The sequence below is a fragment of the Fundulus heteroclitus genome, chromosome 21, assembly GCF_011125445.2.
Source record: "Fundulus heteroclitus isolate FHET01 chromosome 21, MU-UCD_Fhet_4.1, whole genome shotgun sequence".
Taxonomy (NCBI): Eukaryota; Metazoa; Chordata; class Actinopteri; order Cyprinodontiformes; family Fundulidae; genus Fundulus; species Fundulus heteroclitus.
In genome coordinates this window covers 8,740,019-8,757,993 of record NC_046381.1, presented here as the reverse complement: position 1 = coordinate 8,757,993, position 17,975 = coordinate 8,740,019, and the positions used below count along the sequence as shown (strand labels likewise).

At 40.7% G+C, this 17,975-nt stretch overlaps 1 protein-coding gene across 5 annotated transcripts in view; it reads right to left on the bottom strand.

Annotated features, from left to right (window-relative positions):
- Positions 1 to 17,688, bottom strand: part of asap1b (ArfGAP with SH3 domain, ankyrin repeat and PH domain 1b) — a 102,708-nt gene extending 85,020 nt beyond the window's left edge. For all 5 annotated transcript variants that reach the window (XM_036125295.1, XM_036125293.1, XM_036125296.1 and 2 more), the window contains exon 1: positions 16,713 to 17,688. In XM_036125295.1, coding sequence (XP_035981188.1) covers positions 16,713 to 16,838 — 126 coding nt within the window. In that variant the 5' untranslated portion in view covers positions 16,839 to 17,688. The remainder of the gene's footprint in view (positions 1 to 16,712) is intronic.
- Positions 17,689 to 17,975: the final 287 nt, after the last annotated feature.

Genomic DNA, 17,975 nt, shown 5'->3' with positions numbered 1-17,975 from the left:
GACCATTTGGACGCTTCGGCAACTGGACAAACAGAGGAGCAGAAATGCAAAAATCGCTGCAATGCCCGACACAAGCTAACTACTATTCAAAGCACCCTTCCGCTCTGACCTCCCTAACATGCGATGGATTTCAGCTTTAACAGCTGCTGTGGTGGTGTTGTGAAAATGTGAGACGGTAAATAACTTCAATGGTATACATAAACCTGAAGGTTTAAAAACCCCAGACAGAGATGGCCTAAAGACACAACGAAGATGGCCAGCTGTCAAAAGGACCACGTTGTCTCCTGGCACTACGAGGCAATCCTAAAAGGACAACTACGTTACGACTGATGTGACCGTTCAGAGGAAAAACAAAGAACGAATAAGATCTATAAGAGATTTGCTACTGCTAAATTGAAAGAACTCAAAAATAGCAGAAACAAACCAGATTTTTATCTCATAAAAAGGACCCTAAGATGCTAGTTATATCCAGACACACCAAAAATCAATAGGTGTTAATATTTGTACCTCAACACAGCTGGTAGCTTTGTTGTTTTGCTTCAAGAAGGTTCAATTCCTGGGGTCTTCCTGCATGTGCATGCGTGGGTTCTCTTCGGGTACTCAAGTTTCGTCCCACAGTCCAAAAACCTGTTAGGTGAATTGGTCTCTCCAAACTGGCCTTGGGTGTGTGAGCGTACAAGCATTGTTGTTTTTCCAAAAAAAGTAAAAAACAAAGCAACTGGACTTGTTTTCCGTAGTTGAAGACGTTTCGCTTCCTCTCCATGAAGCTTTCTCAATTCAAAAGGTCTAGAGTAATGATGAGTACCAAGCTTTATACTACTGCCCAAACAAAGGCCTTGTAATGGCTTAGATAACATGCAAATTCAACCGAAACAGGTCCACCTCTTATGGTTGTTTGTCTTTGGTGTCTCTATGTTGCCTTGTGACGGACTGGCAATCTGTCCAGAGTGTACGCCTAGTTAAAATCTGGACCTAAACCAATTAAAATCTTGTACTTTGACTTTAGATACATCATGTATACTTAAAAAAAAACCTCTTACTTCTGTGGAGAAAAGTAGGCCAAAATTCCTCCACAGCAGTGAATAAAAGATAAAGAAATTACCGTTAGTTCTCACTAATGCCTGATGGGAGTTGTTGCTGCTCAGGGGGACACAGCCAGCCATTAAGTCAAGGAGGCGATTACTTTTTCTAGGTAAGGTTGGATTTTTTTCTCATAAAAAAAGGAGTATCATTGGGAAACCGCCTTTTGTAGTAAATTTACTCAGATTATCTTCGTCTGACATTAAAATTCATTTAATGTTTTAAAGACATTTACGTGTGACAGAAATCCTAAAACAGAAGATACTTAGACTTAGACAACTTTATTTGTCATCCTGCATGCACAGAGGGCGTACAGAACGAAATTTAGTTTTCATACAGCTTGGAAACTCACGGTAAAATGCAGTAAATCTCAATAAATAAATTTCAGTGTCCATTTTGTGTCTTCCGCAGTTCAGCGTTCAACTTTCTGCCGATAAGGGGCAACACTTTTTTAACAGCACTTTTGATTTCTTCAAGAGATGTCCCAATTTTTTTATTAAATACGCAATAAATAACAACTCACTTTGAATTAAAGGCCTAGTTAAGAGTCAAAAACTATGGGTAAACATGGAGAAATAGGATTCAGTCAGATTATAAACACACCGTTACAACCAAAATATCCAGATTTTTAAAACTGTAGCATCGACTACAATTATTTTATTGAAAGAAAATGTTTGCAGCCACATCCTTCTTACAAGGTCATAAAAACAAATGTTCACATTCAATAGTGGTAACTATGCGCTCTACTCCCTATAACACATTACTGTAAGACAATCGATCCATGTAAGGAAGGTCTGCTGATAGATGTGAACACTGACCCATTCTTCTTCACCTAAATCTGAGGGAACGGCAGAGGATCAGAGCGCCGGAGGAAAGCCTCGTCCACAGCTAATCCGCAGCCAGCTAATAGCCCTTGATGATATACGCAGTGCAGCTGTGGGAGGAAGGTAGGCCAACAGCTGTGGCCCGCAGGCCATTATCAGATTTCAGCAAACAAGCCGACAAAGAAGTAATACGACGCAGCCTCACCTCCTGCTGTGTCAGACCCAAAACAAATTAATAAACGAGCCAGAAGGGAAATTTAATGAGTGTTGCCTAAACTGAGTGCTCTTTTAAACACTGGAATATTATTCTGTGAGGTTTACTGCATTGCTGGCATTATTCTGGGATCACATGTTACATCTCCATAAATCTCCATCCCCTCAAACCAATCCAGTCCCGCCAAGAAGAAGTGGTAATTATTAAAAGGATATTTCAAGTCAATTTATCCAACAAATTAAAAAATGTAGATTATATTGGATATACAGTGATCTATACAGAGATCTACTTTCTTAATACTTGCTGCTCTTTGAGGCCGGCATGGATTAAACCGTGCGTTAACAATCCTTGTGGCAGTTTTCTTCATGGGCTTGTTTGCAAATAACACCAAATTAGATGAATACATTTTAGCTCACAGGCAATCAGGATGGTATCTAGCTGCTAAAGTGAGGGAAAAAACCTAGAGCTTACCATTACTTTATTTTTTGACAGAATACGTTAGCAAAATTTCAGAAAAGACACTAAAAATTGTGAACTAATTACATTTGATCACAAGGGGTAGGGGTGAAATTCTCATGAGAAAAAAGCTCAGTTATTCAGACAAACAGAAACTTAAACAAATGGCTATGACAGCTAATAGCCACAAAAGCTAACAACCAATCAGGTTAATGTTGCGTTCAATTTGTCATCAAAACTCAGATCTTCTGACCTCCGAGACAGAAATTTCAACTGGAACGACCCCTATAGTCAGAACTACGAGTCGTAAAGTTGGTGCAGGTCCATACCGGGCAGAACAGTTTTAGCAGTAGTGGCTCACCAATAAGTGAGGAATCGCCCCCTATTGTTTAACGTTTCATGTTCAGTTGTACAGTTTAGCATGTTTAAAATAAGATTTTGCAATAAAATGTGAATTTTAAAACTCATTCTGAGACTCAGGTTGGTTGTATTTGTACATTCAACAGTGGCTTTTGTGCAAGTGTCCATGTTTTTTCTTATTGTATGACAAGACCGCAAACCGGAATGCAAAAAGCGGGAGATGGCGTAAACTCCGACGATTTTTTAAGGTAAACGGAAGGCACTATTAGAGCTGTCCACACCAACAGCTTCTTAAGCTAACAGGCAACAAGGCCAACAACCACTCAAGATAACCACTACAACCAATAGCCACTCCAGCTAACACTTTTACAATCTACCTGCTAATCAGGCTAAAAACCACCAAAGCTAACAACAACTCAAGCTAAAAAACACTCAGACTTCTTTTAACTTTTAATCAAGCTCACAGAAACTCAGAATACCACCTTGTCAAGCTAATGGTTACTCAGGCTGACCGATGCGTATAGCCACCAAAGCTGACAACCACTCATGCTAAAGGCTAATCAAGCTAATGGCTAACCAATTCAAACATCCACTCCAGCTAATAACTAATCAAGCTAACCAATCAGGTAAACAGAGTTATGTCTTCTCAGATCTATTCATTTATTTTACATTATTGGGTATAATACAATCAACATGGAGGTGGGAGAGTTTTTTTATTTTCATTTTATTTTGGATGACAGAAAACATTGTATTAGATCTAACAGATTTTCCTGATCTTAGATTATGATTTAATCTGTTGGGCAGGTTTCATCACTGATGAAGTGCAATATACAGTAGATTGCTTGACAAAGACGTGTACTGTAAATTTTCTAATAAATCAGTTTATCTTTTGTTTGCAGTTTATTTAGCCTTGCAAACATTTTTGACTTCATAAAACAAACTCTTTTTAACCAGGTTAAAAAAAATACTTTTTTGAAGCATTGTATTTTGTTTCCTGTATTTCTTATGTTTATATTATATATGTACATGTATTGTAACGTGTAAAGTTGTGTCTTCTCTGTTAGAAGCACAATATAAATATATGGTGCTCAGAGGTTGGTGTCGTGATTATTTTTGGTCCAGTTTAAGCATCTTCTCAGACTGCTAATCACTCAATTGTTTAAATAAGATGTGCACCCCAACCACAGCCAATTATTTGTTTATAATGAGGCAGAAACCTAATAATACATTTTCCGCTACCAAAACTCATTAGCATACTGGCTCAGTTCTCTAATTTCTCTCTGATCGACTGTTCATGTTTGTCCTTTCATGGTTATCCGTGAGGCCATATGATCATAAGGCTGGGGTGTTGTGTCAATTAAAAAAAAAGTTAAGTGACTGTAGTGATATAATATGTAATATGCAACTTCCAGTAAGAGAACAAGCAACTGATAGGATGAAGAATTGGCGTCTTACGTGCAGTTTAACTCTAACAAGATGACCTGTTGATAGCTCAGTAAAGGGACTTACATGTCCCCTTTTTCTACTGAGTCTGGATACATAAGGGACAGATGATGAATAAAAAGCCACAACTTCATTAATAATTGACTGTGACACAGCTGCACTCCTCAGCTGCAACGTTACAGAGGCAAGACTTAAATAGCACGCACTCAAATTGGTTATGTAAAGCCGCACAATATAAAAAAAAAAAAAAAAAAAACTCGCCCTCTCCTTATGAATAATTCACTGTTTTTCCCCTTCCTTTCCTGGTGGGGGTCTTGGGGTAGTTAAAAGTGGCAAAACATATGCAAATATGAAACCGAACAAAATGGACACAAAAAAAAAATCGTAGAAACAGAATTATCAGCAAAAACAATGATCAAAATTCAAAAGATTTGTACTCTTCCAATATTTAATGATCAGAACTGTGAGTGCGGGGAGCTAATTCAGAAGAAAGCAGCCGTTTTCAGTTATCTGTGCTGCCATTGTTGCAGCCGACTCCCCGTTGGCAGACTGGATGTCACATGTGGCGACGCTGAAGCCTCACATGATGGCGCGTCGTCGCAGATACGGCCTCGGGTGCTGCTGGGTTTCAGACAGACGCCCCGGGGCTTTTTGAATAACTAGTGAATGTTTTCCCTATTTATTATAACCGAAGGACACACAAAAAAAAAGAAAACATGCAGATTTCCTTCCGGGTACCCTCACAGATGTTTTACTGTAAACAAGTCTAGCTTTGTGGGTTAGTGGGAGACCATTTTACCCAACCCATGTGTCAATCAAGAGAAGGTTTTAATGTGGAAAGCATTTCCTAATCCTTCCTGAGTAAGTGCATTGGGAGGGGGTTCCTATCCTTTTATAGAAAGAGACAATAATAATTCTTGAGTGAAAGTCCAGCACAAGACAGTACGCCGCAGGAGTTTTAAAATCATAACCACTTCTTGTGTAAAGCCGCTTTTTGCTCCAGACAGAAGTCATGACCTTCTTTCTAACTTGTAGATGTTATCAATAAGGGTTCAAAAGGAATAACAGGGAACATATGGTAAACAAAGCACCGCCTTGTGTAATTAGAAGCGAAGGTAAAATATATGGAGACAAACGAAATACAAAAATCTGCAGAGAAGAGAGAAAACGATACCTTGAAAGAAAATGAGTCTAGATTCGAGCTGCACGATATTATTCGCATGTTGTCGGCATCAGAAGATAACGTGAATAATATCGTGCAGCTCTATCGCACCTGGCTGGCGCATTAGTCCACCACGGGAGAGAGGTAGTAATCAAAATGTCAGTGATTTGGACTTTTTTAAACTGATGTTTTTCCAATGAAGGAGCCAAAACAACTCTTAAAAACTTAAATCATCAATGTGTCCTGAATTAGTGCTATATAAGTCCGACTTAATGAGACTTGAATTGATAATTTTTAAGACTGTATTGGGTTCTTTTTTTAGTTAATTTTTAATTTAAGGAACCGTCTGTAAAGCATATCTGGCTATTAATACACTACCACTCCTGCACTTTTCACGTGTTGCTTTTCACAAACAACTTAAACGCATAGAGGTCATGTGTTTAGTTGTTTGTGAAAATTTCCAAATGTGCATTGTTCGGGTTGTATGCTGCAAGTTGGAGCGTTATTAAATCTGCCAGACAATTTCTGTCCAATTGTGTCCAGATTAATGCAGTATTTTAATTCTACAAAAACTAAATTATCTCTATACTTAGGCCTAATAAAAAAAAATAATTAGTGTCGGTTGTTAGACAAATAAGTAGCAAAATATAAGCATACTGCATTATTGGTTTTTAACTAATCGCTCTCAGACTGCAGGTCTGCTGGTGGTTCCTAGAGTCTCTAAAAGTAGAATGGGAGGCAGATCCTTTAGCTATCAGGCTCCTCTCCTGTGGAACCAACTCCCAGTTTTGGTCCGTGAGGCAGACACCCTGTCTACTTTTAAGACTAAGCTTAAAACTTTCCTTTTTGACAAAGCTTATAGTTAAAGTGGCTCATGTTACCCTGAGCTACCTTTACAGTTACGCTGATATAGGCTTATGCTGTTGGAAGACATCAGGGTCTATTTTTCTCACTCTGCTGTGTTCTTCTACTGTTTGCAATTTGCATCGTTTGTTGTCATTTAAATTTTTAACTTTATGCCTGTCTTTTTCTCTTCGTTGTAGGTACCTGGTCTGGCGTTCTTTTAGCTGTGACACCATCCAGTGGAGACAGATCATCTATATAAAATAGAAAGGATTCCTGGATCAATGTGTGCTTCTGTGCTTTTTTGTCTCTGCTCTGTCTTCTCTAACCTCCAGTGGGTCGAGGCAGATGACCGTTCACACTGAGCCATGTTCTGGTTCTGCTGGAGGTTTTCCTCCCTGTTAAAGGGGAGTTTTCCTCTCCACTGTCGCTTCATGCTTCCTCAGTATGAGGGATTGCTGCAAAGCCATTGACAATACAGACGACTGTCCACTGTGGCTCTACGCTCTTTCAGGAGGAATTAATTCTGCTTGTCAAGACATGATGCAATCTACTGGATCTACTTTTGACCAATCTGTATGATTTGATTGAATTTGACTATGTAAAGAGCCTTGAGAGGCTCACATTTAGATTTCTGCTTTATATAGGATTACATTTTTTTGTTTGATTTTTCTTTCCAATATCTATACGCTATATCCAAACCAGAGTTGCAGAATGAAATCACACTAATTGCCCTCCACGGTTGACTGGCTGGTCTTCAACAGAAAAATCTTTCTTTATTTTTCCTTCTTTTTTTTAAACCAGTGAACGCACCATACCAAGGGCCACCAAGTTATGGACACAACATTCTTTGATGTGGAAGTTGATGATGTGGGAAGGAGAAACAGAGTAATTTTAGCATCGGTTAAGCGTTTAAAAATAAAGCCTGAGGAAGAACCGAGATGTAAGAGGTTGGACCGCACAATAACAGGAAAACATGACACAGAGATGTTATTGTTGGATATTACAATGTGATGTCTGATTTTGCTTAAGCCACACTTTCATCACTAATCTCTTTCTATCCCATCCTCACAATGCCCCCCCCCCCCTACTCTCCCAGAGCTTTAACATCCTGGTCAGGTATATCAGGACCGGGTATGAAAAACACTGAAAATCCAAAAATATGCATCAGCTGTGTGAATTAAGGACAGAAAACTATCCAAAAAGATAAACATATTGCAATGGAGGCTAGGATTAAATATTTTGTGCGTCTTAAAATCTTACCGAACACCGAAACCAGAGTAATCTGAATATTGCAATGCTTTAAACTGAAAGGCCACAACCGGGATTTGAACAGACATCCTCTGGTTCTGTTTTTCATGTTTTGCCGCCTTTTATGTTGGGCATTATTATTATGTTCTCCATATAACGTATAGCTAAACGAGACTATTATTCCATATGATCAATTAAAGGCTCCACAGAAAACTCCTGTGTGGTCACACGAGATGAAAATATCTGAATAAAAATAGGAGTTTTTAAAAGTTTGGGGCTTTCACGTAGGATGCGATTTATTTCTAGTACAAAAAAAAGGTAAGAAATAACCCTCCTCTGTTTTTTTTTCTTTTCCTTTAAAGCATAATAGCATCAAAGTCTTTATCACTACTCGAGAGTGCTCTGGCTGAAAAGACCATTACATAAAAGTAGGAATATAAATAAAAAGGCCCTGCCCTTCAGGTCAGGGCCGGCCACGCTTGGATGGAGCGACTGTGAAAAGTCAACATATTTTCTGGTCCAGTCCATGTGATGTGGGTGCAGGGAGGCGTTGCTCAAAGGAATGCCAACGCAATGAGGGCTTCCCCCTTTCGGACGGCCGCAGCGGCTCTCTGTGGTTGGGAGAAAAGCAAACCCAGTGACGCAAGGCGTGCCATCTGTGGGGTACAGGGACGCGCGTTAAACGGCCCCTCAGGGGGAGACTACAAGTGCAAGCTGCTGATATTAACTTAGCTCAGAGAAAAATCAGGAGGCAAGAACAGGAGGAGGTCAGCACAACAGCAGCAGGGTCTTTTCCTGTTAAACACGTCTAAACGATCTGATACGCTTGGACCGCTTTGGCTCCCGGAAAAGAAAAGAAAAATGACATTTACAGAGAAAGTTTACACCCGATTAATCTTCAGAAAGCAGGAGGACATTTAGTAGATTTGGAGACACCGAAGGAAGGAAGGAAGGAAGGAAGGAAGGAAGGAAGGAAGGAAGGAAGGATGATTAACTTGAAGGAAGGAAGGAAGGATGATAAACTTGAAGGAAGGAAGGATGATAAACTTGAAGGAAGGAAGGATGATAAACTTGAAGGAAGGAAGGATGATAAACTTGAAGGAAGGAAGGAAGGAAGGAAGGAAGGAAGGAAGGAAGGAAGGAAGGAAGGAAGGAAGGAAGGAAGATTAGTTGGATAGATCGATGGATGGAAGGAAGGAAAGATAATTGGATGGATGGATGGATGGATGGTTAACTGGAAGGAAGGAAGGAAGGAAGGAAGGAAGGAAGGAAGGAAGGAAGGAAGGAAGGAAGGAAGGAAGGAAGGAAGGAAGGATAATTGGATGGATGGATGGATGATGGATGGATGGTTAACTGGAAGGAAGGAAGGAAGGATGATTAACTTGAAGGAAGGAAGGAAGGAAGGAAGGAAGGAAGGAAGGAAGGAAGGAAGGAAAGAAAGATTAGTTTGATAGATCGATGGATGGAGGAAGTTACAGGAAGGAAGGAAGGAAGGAAGGAAGGAAGGAAGAAGGGAAGGAAGGAACGAAAAGGAAGGAAAGGAAGGAAGGAAGGAAAACTGGAAGTATGTATGGATGAAAGATTAGTTGGATAGATCGATGGGGGAATGAAGAAAGAAAAGAAAGAAAGGACAAGAAAGAAAAAGGAAGAAGAAAGGAAAGAAAGAAAGAAAGAAAGAATGTATGGACGATTTATTGGATAGATGGAAAGATGGATGATTAGCTGGAAGGAAGGAAGGAAGGAAGGAAGGAAGGAAGGAAGGAAATATTAGATGCTGGCACAGAAAAAAGTATGAAAACAAAGTATTTGAATCAAACTCTGGACTGATGTATATCAAAAATAAACAAAAAATGTGTAATGTAAACGTAAACATCTTCTCTGCACCATTTAAAGATTTACGAACAGGAGGACACTTCAAAAAAATGTAAATATTACATTCATTGCCAATTTATGAAAAAAAAAAAGAGAGAAACAGACTTTCCTCAACTAGTTGGAGAGTTCTCCTCAGATTTTAAAGGGCAACCCAACACATAAACCCTGCAGCAGAAAACATCCAATTATCTCCAGAATCAGACAAACAACCATCACCTCCTCCCACCGAGCTCCACACGCTGACACTCCTGCCAGGCGCTCTCTGGGAACAACACCGCCGCCACTTGCTTTGCACCAAAGACGACGGCGAAAAATAAAACGCAGACACATCCGCCAGCTTCCGGTCTGCCACCCACACAGCAAACTCGCACATAATACCCCCGATGACGCCCCCCCCCCCCCACACACACCTCCCCTCGTCTCCTTTGTCTAAGGCAAGCGAGGCAGAGCGGCTATTTTTAAAACTTTATCTCTCCATCTGGCGACTCGGCGTTTTTTCCTCACATCTGAGCTGATCCGGGCGTAAACATCCAGAGAGCACTGCAAAAACGGAACTAAAAATAAATAGTAAAATGTTCTGAAAATTAGGGTATTTTCCTTGATTTGAGCAGGTAAATAATATTATCTGTCAATGGAATGAGAGTTATGCACTTAAAATAGGAACAATTCATCTCCAACATCTTATTTCAAGTGCAGTATATCTAATTATCTTATTTTAGGGGTCAAAATACTCATTCCATTGGCAGATAATCTTATCTACCTGACAAAAACATCAGTTTTTAAGAACATTTTAGCTATTTTTAGATCCGTTTTTTGCAGTGAGGGACGTTCGTGAAGGCGGAAGTTGAATATATTCAGGGGTCGTTAATGTGAACCGATCAATGATTTATATGTGGAGTTGAATTAAGATGACATGATGCTGCAGCAGCTTTCTTTCTTTCTCTTTCTTTTTTTTTTTTTTTGCCCCTCTCCTCCTGATGACTCAGAGGAGGCGCAGGGAGAATGACAACTCTCCCGCTGGGTCAAATCTCCCCCTCAGGTTACAGTGTTAAATATTCACGCCGTACCTTTTGCATAATTTACCTCGTCGACGTAGCAAGGCAAAAACAGGGACGCTACTTTCGGTGCCAACATGTGGCCCGCGGGCAGCAGGCAGCCCCTCCAGGACCACATGTGGGGCCCTCAACCTGTTCAAATAATAATAATAATAATAATAATAATAATAAAACCCTCCAGAGAGCTGCATCTACAACGGTATTTGATTTACCGTATTTTCCGGACTATAAGTCGCTGTTTTTTTTCATAGTTTGGACGAGGGTGCGACTTATGTGTGAAATTATTACCTGTTATTTTCACACCAAACCACAAGAGGGCGCTCTAGGAAGCGGAAGTGCTGCATCTTCTACCTCCGGAGTAAACAGAGTTATTTGAAAGTGACACCGAGGATGAAGATTTCACTGGATTTTAGTTATTTGGAGTTACACGGGCGCGTTGGTTAACTTCTACGCATGTTATTTACGCTATAGTTATCTGAATAGCTTTTAATATGTTATGTTAACATACCAGGAACGTTCTCAGTTGTGTCATGTAGCGTAAGCTAACCGTACAATTATTCAGCCTGTTGTTGCCTCCGTTCTATTTTTATTTAAATTTGCCTTTCAAGATGACATGTATATTCTTGATGTTGCATATTATCAAATAAATTTCCCCCCAAAAATGCGACTTATACTCCAGTGCGACTTATATATGCTTTTTCCTTCTTTATTATGCATTTTATGGCTGGTGCGACTTATAGTTTGGAAAATACGGTAGTTGCTTTTCTTTTCTTTTTTAATCATACTTGTACTTGCATTGATTCTAAATGATAAATGCATTAAAAATATGTTTATATTACATAAAGTTAAGGTGCGCTCTGACTCTTCTAGTTGAAAAGTCAGTACAGTGGCGCTCAATTTCTAAAAAGGTTGGTGACCCCAACGCCCTTTCAGACGCATCTCGCCTTTGTTTTAAACTCCCAGGAGTTTGTTTTTCCTTCTTCTTTTTCTTCTTCTTTTATCCCCTCCTTTCAGTGCCAGCGTCACAGTCTTCCCCCGTCATGTGATCCGTGCAGAAATTCCAGCGCGGCTACCGAAGCCCCCGCCGCACACATGGCGGCCCCCCGTCCCACAGATGGTTTTCGTTTGCGCTGCAGCGGCCTCTCCGGATCAGAGGCGCGGAGCCAGGGAGGTGATTCATGATGCGAGCTAAGCCTCCCCTTGTTAAAAGTCAGCAGACTTCGGAGTGCGGCTCCGTGTCGAGGATAAACACAGCACCCCCCCCCCCTCCTCCTGACTCTGCGTTTTGGGCGGGCTTTCTAAAAAAAAAAAAAAAAAAACATACGGTAAAACAAGCTGAAATAAGAAGCCCCACCCTTTGGACCTTTTCCACAAACTTCCACGTGCTTTATTGGGATTTTAGGGGACGGACCAAAGCGCACTTGTGCATTTTTAGGACAGATAAAAAAATCTGGAAAGTGTGGCGTGCATTTGTTTTAATCCCTCTGAGTCAACACTTTGCAGAGCTACACTTCTCTGCACATTTAGATCCTAAATTGTACAAAGTTACGGTAACAACAGCTCCTGCAGTTCATTCAGCAAATTGCTCACTGCAAAAAAGGGAACTAAAAGCAAGTAAAGTTTTATTTAAATTAGTTTATTTTTCCTCGATTTGAGCAACTAAATAAGACTATTTGCCAATCGAATGAGTATTTTTACCCCTAAAATAAGATACTTAGACATCCTGCACTTGAAATAAGATGATGGAGATGAATTGTTCTTATTTTAAGTGTAAAAATCTTATTCCATTGGCAAATAATCTTGTTTAGTTGCTCAAATCAAGGAAAAATACAAGAATTTCAAGAAAATATTACTTATTTGGGTTCCCTTTTTGCAGTGCTCCCCCCTTAATATCACTTGATAGTTGTTTTCTTGTTGTTGCCCCTCTTGTCCACATTAGCGTGTGCTCCTGCCTTTAGTAGTAGCATCAATAAAGGATTAATAAAAATAAAAAAAAATAATAATAATAATAATATTACAGCTGCAACTCTTCCGGATAATACCCTGATGCTCTTGGAGAAGAGACGAACCCTACTCAACTTTTTCCGCCTGTTCTTCTTTGAAAAACACCCAAAGCTGACTTAGACAGAATGTAGGCCACCTGCGGGCGTACGTCGCCAGGTTCAGCCACAGATTCTCCGTTATATTTATGTGCGGGCTTTGACTAGGCCATTCTACCCCCTTCTTCTGGCCTGTTGTTAGGAGTGCTGAGGGAAGGCGAACGTTCACCTGGTCCCACGTCATGCTGCCTTTTGACAACTTTTCTTACAGGATTTCCTTGAATCTGCCTGCATCCATCTTCCTACGACTCAGACCAGCATCCCTGTCCGTACCGATCAGAGGCACGCCCCCCCCCACACACACACACACCGTGGTGTAAGTGCAAACATAGGGAAGTTGAGCATCTTTAGCACTTTGCAGGTTGGCCAAAAGGTTGCATTTTGGTCCCATCTGACCTTCCACTCATTTTCTTGTTGTAAACTAGCTACTAGTTAAGGACAAAAGTAATGGGTATAAAAGGGCCGATCGTGGAATATTATGATTGGTTTAAACTCAATCAGAAATAAAATTGTAATCCGAATGAGAGGGGGGGGGTTATGCCGATTGAAAATCTGATCAATGTGCAAATAAACGCTTGCCAGGCTTAAGTTATTCCGAATGTGGCAAACTGATCCGAGTGCACATGTGTGCCCGACATAAACGTGACGCATTTCCACGTTTGTGAGAGGCGGAAATACGTCGGGAGGAAAAAAATCGTTGGGGCTCCCGATACAATCAAACAGCAGAAAATCGTAGCTTACTCAGTACACTGCAAAAAACGGTTCTAAAAATAAGTAAAATGTTCCTAAAGTTAGTGTATTTATCCTTGATTTGAGCAGGTAAATAAAATTATCTGCCAATAGAATGAGTATTTTGATCCCTAAAATAAGATAATTAGACATACTGCACTTGAAATAAGATGATGGAGATGAAGTGTTCTTATTTTAAGTGCAAAAATCTTATTCTATTGGCAAATCATCTTATTAACCTGCTCAAATCAAGGACAAATACACTCATTTTAAGAACATTTAACTTAGTTTTAGTTCCGTGTTTGCAGTGTAACGTTTCAACCGTAATTAGAACGCCGTGCAAGTCCATCCTGGACGCTCGGAAGACAAACCAACTCGTACAATATTGCTATGTTTGCTGTTTTTTGTTGTTCAGCAAAGATGGAAGTACTTCTTCTTCTGTGATTTTTTTTTAAGGGAATTTGCTAACCGCACATGTCAGAGTGGCTCTATTCTGAATAAAACCAGGTGCACGTACAGGCACGTGATGATCGAGTTGATTGTGTGCCCGTATAAACGGTACAATCCGATTATTTAATCCAAATACATTCTAATCCCATCGTGAAATGTTGTGCATGTAATCTTAGCTGCTGACGGCGGAACAATCCACCCAAACAACCGCTTTCTTCTTGCTACTTCTCTATAAAGACGTGACTGTGGAGTACCTGACTAACTGAGCCGAGCCGTGGATCTCCACCGGTCTCTCTGGACCAACATTTGCGGTCGCTCAGTACTCTTCCCGTCTTCAGATGATGGCCTGAACAGAACTCTGTCAGATGGTCGAAGCTTGGGATATAATTTTCTAACCTAACCGGGCTTTAAACATCTCCACAGCTCCCTTCCCGACCTCCCTGCATGTCTGCTGTGTCCCTTCATGATGCCGTCTGTTCACCGATGTTCTCCAACAAACCTCCGAGGCCTTCGCCCAACAGCTGGGTTTACGCTGCAATTAAATTACACTCAGATGGTCTTCTGAATGAAACTGCACTACAAAAAGGGAACTAAAAGTAAGTGAAATGTTCTATTTTTCCTTGATTAGAGCAGGTAAATAAGACTATTTGCCAATAGAATGAGATTTTTGCACTAAAAATAGGAACAATTCATCTCCATCATCTTATTTCAAGTGCAGTAAATCTAATCATTTTATTTTAGGGGCAAAAATACTCAATTCATTGGCAAATAGTCTTATTTAGCTCCTCAAAAACACACTAATTTCAAGAAATTTTTACTTACTTTTAGTTCCCTTTTTGCAGTGTGGCTGTGCTGGATTTTATCGGAGGGGTATTGCATGGGTATCAGTGGAAAAGTGGGTCGATTACGCGTGCAAATTCCACTTTTTGTATTTTTGTTTAAAAAAAAAAAAGCAAAACAATAAACCAATGCACCATTTTTTCTCCCCATTACAACAATAAACGTGCCACTTTGTGTTGCTCTACTGTATACACTGCAAAAAGGGAACTAAACGTACAGAAGACTTTCGTGAAATTGGTGAATTTATCCTTGATTTGAGCAGCAAGTTTAAATGATCTGCCAATGGAATGAGATTTTTGCTCTTAGAATAGGAACTCATCTCTATCATCTTATTTGAAGTGTAGTATATCCAATTATCTTATTTTATGGTCATTCCATTGGCAGATAATCCTCAAATTAGGGAAAATACAATCATTTCAAGAACATTTTACTGACTTTTTGTTCCCTTTTTGCAGTGTGGCTGTGCTGGATTTTATCGGAGGGGTATTGCATGGGTATCAGTGGAAAAGTGGGTCGATTACACGTGCAAACTCCACTTTTTGTATTCTTGTATGGAAAAAAACTAACAAAAAAAGCAAAACAATAAACCAATGCACCATTTTTTCTCCCCATTACAACAATAAACGTGCCACTTTGTGTTGCTCTACTGCATACACTGCAAAAAGGGAACTAAAAGTACAGAAGACTTTCGTGAAATTGGTGAATTTACCCTTGATTTGAGCAGCAAGTTTAAATGATCTGCCAATGGAATGAGATTTTTGCTCTTATAATAGGAACAACTCATCTCTATCATCTTATTTGAAGTGTAGTATATCCAATCATCTTATTTTATGCTCATTCCATTGGCAGATAATCCTCAAATTAAGGAGAAAACACTAATTTTAAGAACATTTTACTGACTTTTTGTTCCCTTTTTGCAGTGTAGAATCCCAATGAAACACGTTGAAGTATGCTCCTGCTACGACACCAAACGGGAAAAAAAAAAAAAAAAAAAAAAGAGTGCAGGGAGCATAAAATACCTGCAATCCGTCATCTCCCTTAAGCTCACACTGCGTTTACTTTGCACTGCAGGCGTCGCAAAACGCAAACACGGTGCGCCACGTTTGAAGCTCACAGGCCCCAACATGGGAGATCACACTAAAATGCTGCAGCCCTGGCGTAATTTGGCCACGCAGTTGTTGGCGGTGGGGAAATGAGGTCACATTTTGGCATCACGGGACGCCAGGGAAGGTGTGTGCTTCTCTCCTGGTACCCTGCTCCGTTTATTCATGGGGAGGGCTGGAGAAACCCCCCCCCATCCTCCACCTACCCACCTGCCTGACCTGTATTTAGATGCTTTATTTAAAGCATAAATGAGCCCGTTCTAAAAACGCACTCTTGCCAGGAGTGCACGCACTTATAAAAAAAAAAAAAGCGAGGGATCCACATCTGACTGCCTGCGACTGAAATAGGCCTTTTCTGTCACACAAACGCCGGCTTGCAGCCTGGCAGCACACTCCAAAGCCACGAGTTATGTAATCCTGAACACAGAGAGCTGCAGGCCTTGAGTGCAGTGCACATCCTTCCATTTTTTTTCTCCTCCTCCCTCATCCTCCTCCTCTTCTCTTCTCTTCACTCCTCCAACAAACAAAAAAAAAGCCATCCTCATCCCTCTATTATATTATCACTCCTCACATCTGGGGAGACAGGGCTGCAAGATTCACTCAGATAAAAGAGATTAGAGCAGAAGAAGATGACACAATCTGAATGCATTTGAAAATATAATTTCGTTTCTTTTTTTTTTTGCATAGATCCACCATATTTTTAGCTTTATTGGTAAAAAAAAAAAGAGGATTTAAAGCAACAGGTGCAGCTATTTTCTTTGGTGTGCAGCATGACCGTGCATTGCTCTCAGAAAGTCATGCACGGCCTGCAAGACGTGAATGAATGAAAAAGCAGAGTAGGGGTATCTTTTCTTTTAGGTTTAAATCAAGTTTTAAAATAATAAAATAAAATCACATTTCCTCCCACCGCCTCCTTTCCTCCTTTCCTTACCTCCTCCAGCACGTTCACTGTGTTCCTGCAGCTCTGCAAGCGGGTGGTGAAGCTGGACGTGGTCGGGGAATTGTAATCCTCTGTCGTCTCCGAGAGAAACTCGGACACCGATATTTGATCCGGCATCCTTTAATTTAACGGGGTGTATAATGGTGTGTGAGAGAGAGAGAGAGAGAGGGGAGGGGGGGGGGGAGAATAAATGCCCACAAAAGGGTCGGCGATGACGGATCAGAAAGGCAGAACCATGTACGATTTGAGGAGAAATCCGAAAGTGGGGATGAAAAAAGAAGCCGGTGTAGTGGGGTAAAAATAAAATAAAAATAAAAATCCAGAAGTGAGGGAAACTAGCAGGGATGATGATGATCTGGACGCGTTCTTCTTCTTCTCCTCCTTCTCAGATGACTTCACTGTCCTCCAAAGGCCACGGGAGGAGGATTTTTCTTTTCTTTTTCTTTTTTTTTTAGCACGATTCTCAACAAGCTAGCTTCCCCCCCACCCCCCCCGGCCGAGTGTTTGTTTGTTATTGTTTGTTTTTCTCCCTCCCCGTCTTCCTTCTCTTCAGAGGACGTTTAAAAGGCGACGCATTTAGAAGACGGCGTTGTCGGCTAGACGTCGCAGGGAAGCCCGTAGAGAACGGCGGATGCCTTCATTATGCGCTACAGATGTGCAATAAGCCGCCTGTCGTCACACACACACAAAAAAAAGCGAACACCGCACGGCGTCCCGTTATCTCCAGCTTCTGTTTGGGGGGGTTATCATAGTCCAGGGTGAGCCGAGGTCGTGTGGATCTGCGGCGAGGTTCGGTCCTCTCTTCTTTCTGCCGTAGTTCGAGGGGTTGTTGTTTTCTTTTTCTTTTCTTTTTTTTCTTCTATCTCTCTCTCCCCCTGTGTACAGCTAAACGGCGCCTCAGACACATTCACTGCCACTCTCTCCTGCTGCTCGGCCGCGTTCAGAGCCGAGCGAGGAGGAGGCAGAGTCAAGATAACGGTCTGGGAGAGGAAGACTTCCGGTCAAGAGTTTCAAGATAAGAGGCGGCAATATTATTAAATTTATTATTTATTTTTTTATAACACATTCTGGGGTTATGTGTGTTTTCCAAAAACAATTAAAAATAATCAAACCCTTTTTCTATCTGACTAGCTCAGGGGTGCCCTACGGTGGCCGAGAGGTTCAACCACACTGCAAATAATATATAAATGCGCTGTACTACGGGGCGTGAACAGTCTCCGACTGCAACGATTGATACATAGGAAATGCAAACTT